At 46.8% G+C, this 12,115-nt stretch overlaps 1 protein-coding gene across 1 annotated transcript in view; it reads left to right on the top strand.

Annotated features, from left to right (window-relative positions):
- The window catches only part of PRR14L (proline rich 14 like), a 143,715-nt gene extending 135,944 nt beyond the window's left edge, over nt 1-7,771 (top strand). Inside the window, exon 10 of the mRNA XM_063935706.1 lies at nt 6,431-7,771. Coding sequence (XP_063791776.1) covers nt 6,431-6,722 — 292 coding nt within the window. The 3' untranslated portion in view covers nt 6,723-7,771. The remainder of the gene's footprint in view (nt 1-6,430) is intronic.
- Nucleotides 7,772-12,115: the final 4,344 nt, after the last annotated feature.

Consider the following 12,115-nt stretch of genomic DNA (forward strand, 5'->3'; position numbering starts at 1 on the left):
GTGTTTACTAAGGTGATGGCGGAAATGATGATTCTCCTCCTCAAGCAGGGTTTGAACATCATTCCATATCTGGACGACCTGCTGATTAAAGGCATCATCTAAGGAGAGGCTGCGGCAGTCCATTGTTCTCACAACGCGACTGCTCCAGAGTCACGGTTGAATTCTGAACCTTCCAAAGTCACATTTGGAACCAACCCAGAGGTTGTCATTTCTGGGAATGATCCTGGATACGGAAGTGCAGAGGGTGTTTCTTCCGCAGAAAAAGGCGTTGGTGATACAAGCCATGGTCTGGGATGTCCTGAAGCCACCCCGGGTGTCGGTTCATCAATGCATTCACCTATTGGGAAAGATGGTGGCCTCTTACGAGGCTCTCCAGTACGGAAGGTTCCACGCTCTGACTTTCCAACTGGATCTCCTGGACAAGTGGTCGGGATCTCACCTCCACATGCACCAGAGAATTCGTCTGTCGCCAAAGGCCAGGATTTCACTCCTCTGGTGGCTCCAATTGCCTCACCTTCTGGAGGAACGCTGGTTTGGGATTCAGGGCTGGGTCCTTCTAACCATGGATGCGAGCCTTCGGGCTGGGGAGCAGTCACTTAAGGAGTAACCTTCCAAGGACGATGGTCAAGCCTGGAAGCCGGCCTGCCCATACTAAGAGCCGTCTACAACGGTCTTCTTCAGGCGGCCCCTCTCCTGAGAAATCGGGCCATTCAAGTGCAGTCGGACAACGTAACAGTGGCTTACATAAACCAACAAGGCGGAACGAAGAGCAGAGCGGCAATGTCAGAGGTGACAAGAATACTCCTCTGGACAGAAAAGCGCGCGTTAGCGGTGTCAGCCATCTTCATTCCGGGAGTAGACAACTGGGAGGCAGACTTCCTCAGCAGACACGATCTCCATCCAGGAGAGTGGGTACTCCATCCGGAGGTGTTCAAGGAAATAACAGATCTTTGGGGTTTACCCCAAATAGACATGATGGTCTCTCATCTCAACAAGAAGCTTTGATGTTATTGTTCCAGGTTGAGGGACCCATAAGCAGTGGCAGTGGACGCCCAGGTGTCTTCGTGGGTGTTCTAGTCAGTGTACGTGTTTCCACCACTCCCACTCATCCCAAGAATCCTAAAGCTCATAAGGAGAACAAGGGTTCAAGCGATTCTCATTGCCCCAGACTGGCCAAGAAGGGCTTGGTACGCGGACCTTCTGAATCTATTGCAAGAAGAGCCGAGGCCTTTTCCTCTTCGGGAGGACCTGCTGCAGCAGGGGCCGTTCGCCTATATTGACTTACCGCGGCTACGTTTGACGGCATGGAAGTTGAGCGCCTGATTCTTGCTCGGAAAGGGCATTCCGAAGAAGTTATTCCTACTCTCATACAGGCTAGAAAAGTGGTAACGTCTAAACATTACCATCGTATTTGGAAGAAATATGTCTCTTGGTGTAAGTCCAAGTTGTTTCCTATGGTGGAGTTTCAACTGGGACGTTTCCTCCTCTTCCTGCAAGCAGGAGTGGATATGGGCCTGAGTTTGGGTTCTGCGAAGGTCCAGATTTCAGCCCTATTCATTTTCTTTCAGAAACAATTGGCTGCCCTCCCTGAGGTTCAGACCTTTTTGAAGGGAGTTCTGCATATCCAACCTTCCTTTGTACCGCCTACGGCACCTTGGGAGCTTAACGTGGTGTTGCAGTCCCTCCAGTTGGATTGGTTTGAATCTCTACAGGAGGTAGAGGTCAAATTTCTTACATGGAAGGTGGTCACTTTGTTGGCCTTGGCTTCTGCTAGACGTGTGTCCAAGCTGGGGGCTTTATCCTGTAATAGCCCTTACTAGATCTTGTGTCGGCATTTCAACCTATTGTGGTGCCAGTGGCTACTGACTCCTCAATTACATCAAAGTCCTTGGATGTCGTAAGGGCTCTGAAGATATATGTGAAGAGAACTTCTCGTCACAGAAAGTCACTCTCTGTTTGTCCTCTATGATCCCAAGAAAATTGGGTGTCCTGCTTCTAAGCAGACTATTTCTCGCTGGATTAGGTTCACTATCCAGCACGCTTATTCTACGGCAGGCTGCCGTGTCCAAAATCTGTTAAGGCCCACTCTACTCGTAAAGGTGGGGTCTTCCTGGGCGGCTGCCCGGGATGTCTCGGCAGTGAAACTTTGCCGAGCTGCAACTTGGTCTGGGTCGAACACGTTTGCAAAGTTTTACAAGTTCGATACTTTGGCCTCTGATGATCTGAAGTTCAGTCAATCAGTTCTGCAGGAGCCTCAGTGTTCTCCCTCCCGTTCTGGGAGCTTTGGTACATCCCCATGGTACTAATGTGGACCCCAGCATCCTCTAAGAGAAAATAGGATTTTGGTTACCTACCGGTAAATCCTTTTCTCGTAGTCTGTAGAGGATGCTGGGCGCCCGACCAACGCTTCGTTCTCCTGCAAATGTTATTTGGTTCAGTACAACTTTGTTTTAGTTGAGTACTGCATTGTTACTTGGTAAGTAATGTTTCAGCTGTTGCTGAGTAGTTCAAGCTAGTTGACTTGACGTGCCTTGTATGTGTGAGCTGGCATGAATCTCACCACTATCTGTGTATAATCCTTCTCTCGAAGTATGTCGTCTCCTCGGGCACAGTTTCTAAACTGAGTCTGGTGGGAGGGGCATAGAGGGAGGAGCCGCCCACACTCTCAAACTCTTAAAGTGCCAATGGCTCCTGGTAGACCCGTCTATACCCCATGGTACTAATGTGGACCCCAGCATCTTCTACGGACTACGAGAAAAGGATTTACCTGTAGGTAACCAAAATCCTATTATGAGGTGGCCACTATGTGCCCGTTCATCAAAATAATGACACTGACAACTTTGCAAGCACCCATGTACCTAGAGGGGAGTAATCCGAAGTGAAGGGATAGCGTAGATATGGAGTTTGAGGAAACACTTACGTTGGTTTACATGTCTGGACGGGACCTCCCTGGGACTCATCCCTTGGACCCTTGAGTTGGTAAGGCAGTTTGAGATGTGGTTGGAGCAACAGACAGAGGGTTTACTATCTGTTGGGCCCAGATCCGATTTTCTAACCTTGGAGCATATATATGTGAGGCTTCCGAATACCTGGAGGACTAGTTTTATTGTGACTAGAACTTCAGCTTTAGTCTCTGAACTTCCTATCTCCTAGCTTTGGAGGCGCTGGAGCAGGCTCAGACCTCCAGAAGGCAGACATCTGATCCTTGTGCAATTGTCTAGTAGATGTAAAAAAGGCTTGGGCAGCTAAGGGGGTAATTCCAAGTTGATCGCAGCAGGATTTTTTATAGCAATTGGGTAAAACCATGTGCACTGCAGGGGAGGCAGATATAACATGTGCAGAAAGAGTTAGATTTGGGTGGGTTATTTTATTTCTGTGCAGGGTAAATACTGGCTGCTTTATTTTTACACTGCAAATTAGATTGCAGATTGAACACACCCCACCTGAATCTAACTCTCTGCACATGTTATATCTGCCTCCCCTGCAGTGCACATGGTTTTGCCCAACTGCTAAAAAATTTCATGCTGCGATCAACTTGGAATTACCCCCTAAGTGTCCAGCTTCTAAACCTTCAAGCAAACTGTCTGCATAATGGGCAGGCCTCTAACCTGAGATTAGCCCTTGATCTCCGCAGAGGTAGTTATCCAGTACTGGAAGAGCAGAAGCAATTGTGATTTGACTTCTCTTCTTGCTCCAGAAGGCAGACCAAATATAGTCTACTCATTCTGAACCTAAAATTCGTGGGGTGTAATACAGAAGATAGACAGTCATTAGGCTGATAGGGTCAAAAGGTCGACACACAAAAAAATGTGTGTGTTTTTAAACATTTTTTACACCAATTTGTTAAAATGCTTCCCCTTGCGGGCTCGCTTCGCTCACCACAAGGTTACAAATGGTGATAGTTTGTGACATGGATAGTAAATGCAGCAAAAGTTGTAAAAATCCCTAAAAAACGTGTCGACCATATGTCGGCCTTTTGACTGTCTATCAACCACCTCCCAATTTCATGAATATCGTGATAGAGAGGCTCAAGACACAGATTTGTCCACAACGCCTTAAAACAAGACGAATTGTTTCCATGGATATCAAGAATGCTTATTTACATGTTCTAATCTGGGATCTGCCACTGGGATTCTTGGTGCGCATGCATCTTCCACTGTAGATGGATACTACTCACTGTCTACGAGGGCACACCAACAAACGCTACAACCTCCTCCAAGCTATGGTCATGCTCTCAGTGAAAAGCAGTGGCTCCCTTTTGCTACTCAGTCACGTGTATGTCCCATGGTTCCACCTGAAAAAGAAACAATAGCTCCACAAATTCACATTGTATCAATTCCTTAGACATTTACAATGATCGTCCAATAGTTTTATTGTCACCGCCTAGACGCATGTTCACATCCCGCGTCGTAGAACTTATACCAGTTGTCTTTCCATATACCATATTATTTTGTCTGGTGTTTGTATAATCTGTGTATTTGTTGTCTAGCCAATGATTTTTATGCATGCCGGTCCACTGTCAGGTAGGGTACAAGCAGAAGTGTAGCGAGGGTGCCAGAAAAGTTATAGGACGCGCTGCCACCCCCCTCCCTCTTCTCACTATACCGCGGGCTGCTATACAGGCAGCCGCAGAGCAGGAGGAAGTGAAGCAGAGGGGCGCACCTGGTCTCTGAACTAGGTATGGAACAGGACAGGCCAGAGGCGACAGCAGGAGACACGGACAGCCAGCACATGCCGTAGCTCTGCCCACCTTCTTTATATGTCTCACTGTCTGCTTGTAGCTGTGCAGCATTGTTACTTCAGTATTGCAGCACCCCTCTCTGCCCCGGCTGCTGCTGCAGCACCCCTCTCTGCTGCTGCAACACCCCTATGTGCCCCGGCTGCTGCTGCAACACCCCTCTCTGCATTAGAAGCTGCAGAGTAACCTGTATAAGCAGCTCTACTGTGGCGTAATGTCTATAAACTGCTCTACTTTGGAGTAACGTGTATGAACAGCTGTACTGTGTAGCGTGAAGTGTATAAGGGGTACTTCTGTGCGGTGCTATGTGACTTATGGACACTACTGTGCGGTGCTATGTGACTTATGGACACTACTGTGCGGTGCTATGTGACTTATGGACACTACTGTGCGGTGCTATGTGACTTACGGACACTACTGTGCGGTGCAATGTGACTTATGGACACTACTGTGCGGTGCAATGTGACTTACGGACACTACTGTGCGGTGCTATGTGACTTATGGACACTACTGTGCGGTGCTATGTGACTTATGGACACTACTGTGCGGTGCTATGTGACTTATGGACACTACTGTGCGGTGCTATGTGACTTATGGACACTACTGTGCGGTGCTGTGTGACTTATGGACACTACTGTGCGGTGCTGTGTGACTTATGGACACTGCTGTGCGGTGCTATGTGACTTACGGACACTACTGTGCGGTGCAATGTGACTTATGGACACTACTGTGCGGTGCTATGTTACTTATGGACACTACTGTGCGGTGCTATGTGACTTATGGACACTACTGTGCGGTGCTATGTGACTTATGGACACTACTGTGCGGTGCTATGTGACTTATGGACACTACTGTGCGGTGCTATGTGACTTATGGACACTACTGTGCGGTGCAGTGTGACTTATGGACACTACTGTGCGGTGATATGTGACTTACGGACACTACTGTGCGGTGCTATGTGACTTACGGACACTACTGTGCGGTGCAATGTGACTTACGGACACTACTGTGCGGTGCTATGTGACTTACGGACACTACTGTGCCGTGCTATGTGACTTACGGACACTACTGTGCGGTGCAATGTGACTTATGGACACTACTGTGCGGTGCTATGTGACTTACGGACACAATATCCGGACTCCAGGTCGACAACAAAAAGGTCGACACACCTTAGGTCGCCGCCAATTGGTCTACACACCTTAGGTCGACATGGACAACAGGTCGACATGGAAAAAGGTCGACATGAGTTTTTCACAATTTTTTCCTTTTTTGGAACCTTTTTATACTTAACGATCCACGTAGACTACGATTGGAACGGTAATCTGTGCCGAGCGGAGCGAAGGCACCATGCCCGAAGCATGGCGAGCCATGCGAGGGGACGCGGTGCACTAATTGGGGTTCCCCGTCACTCTACGACGAAAACGACACCAAAAAAACTCATGTCGACCTTTTTCCATGTCGACCTTGTTTCTGTCGACCTTTTGTCCATGTCGACCTAATACGGATACTAGTACCATAACATGGATGAAAACTGAATATTCGCGTTTTCAATGGAAAGTAATTAGTTGGTAGTTCATGTTATGTCTGGTGGGGGTGGATTGCCTAATTCACTTGTATTGGGACCTGTAATTTGTGGTGGTAGCTCTGTCTGCATGTCCTGCTTGTTTAATTTATATTTTACTCTCTGCACAGGAGTCTTGAAACAATATTTGAAGAGCCCCAAGAGAAGAATGGGATATTAATTTCTGTTTCCCAGCAAAAAAAGAAACGTATCTTGGAGTTCCAAGACTGTACAGCCCCCAGGAAGAAGAGAGCAAAGGGCAGAGTAAAAGTTATGACTAGCTGCAAGCGGGGGCGGAAAGCTGCCATGCAGGGACTACAACTGGATGCACTTCTGTCACAGAAACTGATGGACCTAGAAAACTATTTGTTAGAAGAGGAATCCCAGGACAGAGGTTCAGCAGCTGATGAGATATTAAGTTAATGAGTTGGATTGAGTATCACTAATTCTGTACGTTTACAATAAGGAATTGGTTTTAGATTTGTCGCAGAAATCTTCACAGAATATTATGGTCTTTGATGGAGGATCCAGAATATGGGACTTGCAGGTTCCTGATAGGACATGGCTTCTTCTGAATAATCAGTGATGGTCACAGCAAACCCATCTAAGCCCTGGAAAGTGAAGGAGCGAATCAATGCACTTATTTAGAATGTGTGTTTGTATATACTTTTTAATGTAAAAGAAAACAGATTTTAGCATATGAAATATCATGTTGTAATCGGATAAATAAGCTGGTTTATTGCTGTGACAGGATTGTGCTTCCTCGTCTGTACTAAATTGCTCATTTATTGAGCCTTCACTGTTGGTGTTTTAGACCTTGAGTAGTAGTAAATGCTAATATTATGTTCCTACCAATACCTCCAGCACCGGTCCAAGCATAGTCCACACAAGTACACTAGGTTCCTGAAATGTACTACTCTGCTTTACAATAGTGCATGCAACACAGCCAACATTGAAGTATCACTATGGTATTGAAATCCTGTACTACAGTTTGCACTGTACCTGGTGCCTTGCTAGGGGCCGTGAGAGCACTGTTCTACATTTGGTGTATAAAGCTTTCATCTACTTCACTGCTTGTGACTATAGTTCCTGGGCACACACTAACATGTTTAATTACTGGTACAGTTTAGATCCAGGTATAGAGAACAGCTTTGATGCAGTATACTTATGCCAGGCTCACATTATGTAATGGGTATATTTAGTTACTGGAATTATGTTTCCATCCACACACTGCAATTCTTTAACAGTGTGCGAACGTCACTGGCTGCTTGAGTGAGTGTTATCAACATCTGCTTGGTAGTGATAAAGTAGCGTGTGCTCTTGGCGTGTTCTCTGGACACGGCAATTTCTGTGAATTTGAGATAAGTCTGTTTTGTTTTTGTCTTTTTAAATTATACAACTTTAATAAATACCAGTTGCTGTTAAACAAGAGAATAAGATGTGATGATTTATACAAACTGCTGTGATATGATAAGCCCTTTCCATGTGTAATGGAAATATAAAATAATGTTCAGCTGACATATTTATTTGTACATGCTTTACCATAACGTAAGGCTTTGTTCTATCTCTTTGATCCCTTCTGGGGGTTTTTTTTTTTTTTACATTTACTTCACCATGCTGTTTTTATACTGTGCACTGAATACAATTCTATAAAAGAGCAGTCCCGTACGGGTGGTCTTCTGTTTGCCGGCGGTCGGGCTCCCGGCGCTCAGTATACCGGCGCCGGGAGCCCGACAGCCGGCATACCGACAATTATTTTCCCTCGTGGGGGTCCACGACCCCCATAGAGGGAGAATAAAATAGTGTGGCGCGCGTAGCGCGCCACCGTGCCCGTAGCGTGGCGAGCGCAGCGAGCCCGCAAGGGGCTCATTTGCGCTCGCCAAGCTGCCGGTAAGCCGGCGGTCGGGCTCCCGGCGCCGGGATGCTGGTCGCCGGGAGCCCGACCGCCGGCCAGCCGTAGTGAACCCGTCCCGTACAGTCTCCTTTAAACAATGCTACCTAGATGATATAAATGCCTTGGTTAAAACACAGGATGGAAGCAAGAAATCTGAAGGTAAGCTGCTTTAATTACACTAAAATGTATGATCTGCATCAGTCACTGTCGTGATGTTACTGGAAATGTATTCCAGGTGCACCCACTTTATTTACAAGTCTCATTATATTACCTTTCCAGTTGTGATTTCTGTTCTTTCATTATGGGTCACATTAAATAGACTAGGAAATGAAAGCGGCCTATCAGCAGTGAACCAACTCAATTACCCCCATTATGGTTAGCAGCAGCTAAGACCAAATACCATACACGATCACAGACATTGAAGGTATATTTGGGTATCTACCTGCACTGAAACTTTGCTGGTCACGCCCATAGGCAGCATGCCCTCCCAAACGAGATGGAGGCGCGGGTTAGGTGGAGCGCTTACCCCTGGATCCCCGCGGGCGACTCCTCCTGTAAAATCAATGTGCTGCTGTTGCCTGCTATGCCCCATGTCCTCCTAGCCGGCCCTTCACTGATGCATCACCGGGAGGGAGGTGTGGCCATGCTGAGCCTGCTGGGACATCCCTGCCTCCTTCCAGTAATGCATCAGTGAAAAGCCGGCTAGGAAGACACAGGGCATAGCAGGCAACAGCACATTGATTTTACAGCATGAGTCGGCCGGAGGCAAGCGCCACTCACCCACACTGGGAGAGGGGGGGGGGAGGTTTCGGGGGAGCACCAAAATGTCATTTTACTACACATACCCTCTCCTTCCCTCCCCCCCCCTCCCTCCAACCTCAAAACATTCCAGCGCCCCTGGTCACGCCTGAAGGATTTGGAAGTGTATTTCAGCCACTTAAGCTTCCTATCCACTGAGGACAGTCAGTTTTCCACCACAATTCTGCATCCATTGAATATACCAGTAGTTTCTGCTGCGGGGTACACTGGGCTTCACAAGGAAATAACATCGGGGTGTAGAGTAGGATCTTGATCCGAGGCACCAACAGGCTCAAAGCTTTAGACTGTTCCCAAGATGCACAGCGCTGCCTCCTCTATAACCCCGCCTCCATGCCAGTGAGCTCAGTTTGTAGTTGGTGCCTGCAGTAGCAGGTCACTTAACAGGGGGCTGCCTCAGGCAGCCTAATTCTTAGCTTTAGCTTCAACAGAAAAGAAGAGGACTGTACCAGGGCTGCAGCAGGCTGTGTCAGAAGACGTCCCTGCAGCAGCTCCATCACCCCCAGCAGACGCTGTATACTCCCGAACCGCTGTTGCCGGGTCACTACAGCGGAGGCGCCGGCTTTTCTTCCTCTGTGAGTCACACACACGTCGCCGGACCGCAGGGCCGCTGTCAAGGGGGAGGAAGGGGGCTTCTGTGCCAACACTGTACACCGCGATCCCGCGTGGCCTTAGGAGGGAGGCCGCGCAAACGAGCGCTGGCGTGGACACAGATTACTGGGCTGCTGTTCCACTAGCCACCAGTGTGATTTTACAGGGGCACAGGTCAGGGGGGACTTTTGTACCATTACCCCGCACTTCTTATTACTGCCCACACGCCCAGTGGGGATGCCAGCAGGGGGAGTAGGCCGGACCTGAGGCCCCTCCCCCCAGCCCCAGGGCGCCATTTCTGTAATGTTCCCGCCCTGGAGCTGCATATCTCACTCCTGATCAGCGGCCATTACAGGTGGAGCTGAGCTGTTTCTAGGACTGCTGGGGCAAATCCTTCTCTGTGGACTGCCAGTGCTGTGCTTCCTACAGGACACTTGAGTATTCTACCTGTCACTGTGCTAGTTTAGAAATAGTGCATACTGTCATGGTTGTGTGGTACAAACACCCTGGATATACATCCAGTGCTTACTGTGTTTGTTATATCTATTATTATCACATATAGCCATACTGAATATTACTTTGTATTGCTAGTCCAGTGCAGTTTATGGTACATCATTTCTGCATGGTACGTTTGTGACTATATACGTGTGTGTTGAATAAAGTCAGTTATTACCTATAAACATTAAGCTATATTCTATTATGGACTAAGTACGCTATTGGCGCACTGAGTACCGTAAGGGTACGCACCTAGCGTAGCAGACACTAGGCCGTGGGCGCGACGCACGAGCGACAAGAACGCTCACGGAATGATACACAGTAACCCTTAGTAACAACACACCGTAAGGGTATGCTTACACTTTAAACCTTGGCAATGTAATACTATAATGATGTAATGCTTATTAACCTTGATAATATAAAAGCTGTTTGAGCGATTGAGACGCTAAGAAAACCCTTAACAGTAACTAGTGAAAACACAAGACCTGGTTTGGATTTAAAAACCACTCCAGCTCTAACACCTTCGTGGATTGCTTTTAGAGTAAAAAGGGGAAAAACAGTACAGCTTATACACTACAAACCTAACATCAAAATCTAAACAGAATAACTAGTAATAATATGAACAATAGCGAACGATCGCAAACACAAGCAAACAGAATGAGTACACAATGAGAACAAATGGCAAACACAGAGGATAACAAAATGGCTACAGAGAACTTACACACGTGGGAATGATTCGCAAGCGCGTCCTGGATCCAGCCCTCAGCCTTCAATGTGAAAACCTTGCAGAGAGAGTGAGTGACTGGACAGGCAATGGTGGTCTTTATATACACAGCATACAGTAACAATACAATGGTCCCTATAATCTCATGGTTCATTGGACACAGGAATGTGTCTCTGCATTATAACAAAAGGTCATAGGTGGGTTCGAACAGGTGGGCTGTGTCTTTCTCCAACTGCTCAGGTGGGAGGTATCCTCAGGATTCCCGCCGAATGGATAATGAACAGCAAATACAGTAAATGTCTATAAACTACTTTTCTACATAACTATACGCAGGAGCGAGTGATCTCTTCCTAACCAACACCGAAATGTTACCATTAAAATACTCTACAGCTGGATACTAGACACCACCGTTCAACCTTTATCTGACCCTTCCTATCATGCAAAGAGGAATTTCTCTGTCCACGAACCATTTAAACTAAACATACTTGCTGACATTGTTAAGGGGAATATTATCTATAAAACACACTATATGGGTTAAATATGCTATGATCGAGTCGCCCGCTACACGCTCACAAACCCTACCGTAAATGCGCATACCACGCGCCAAAGCGCATGGCCGTAGAAGCTCTTACGCAATGTGCGAATATGCGCACGCTCGGCAGGGCGTGTGCATGGGGTTAGTACAAGGCATATGATTCATGATATTTTTCGACTTTGACAGTCCACCCTTTGGCAGTCAACAATAACTGCCACTATCTAAACAATTTAAGCAGAAAAATATATATTACCATGAAATACCTTATTATGATTGGGAGTAGGGAGGAGAGGAGAGGAGAAGGTGGGAAATGTATGACCTAGTGAGATAGTAAAAAGCATGTATGTATGAAACCCATGTCTGAGGGGTCATGTATCATCGTGCCGTACATGTTCTAAAAATAAGCTTCGAAGTATTGCGAAGTATACATTGAATCCTGCTTATCCCGTATTAAGGGTCTGTAAGTGGGCTAACAAATTCTACCGAGCTCTCTTCGGCTTTTTTTAGTTCCAACAAATGGGGTGCACATTAGTTGATGATACATGAAGGGGAGAATATGTGAGTGCTAATATATGTGCCTATATCACCTGTCGACTATGTGTGTCACTACCTGAAGATAGTAGAGATGAAGATAAGAAACATGCGTTATAAATGCATTCTTATGATTATTGTATGTGCTTGTCCTTGGGTGTCTTGTTGGTGTCTTGTATCTTTGCTGTAAGTGGTAAGCAAAGTTCTTCAAGTGTCCATAAAAGTTAAAG

The sequence above is a fragment of the Pseudophryne corroboree genome, chromosome 1, assembly GCF_028390025.1.
Source record: "Pseudophryne corroboree isolate aPseCor3 chromosome 1, aPseCor3.hap2, whole genome shotgun sequence".
Lineage (NCBI taxonomy): Eukaryota > Metazoa > Chordata > Amphibia > Anura > Myobatrachidae > Pseudophryne > Pseudophryne corroboree.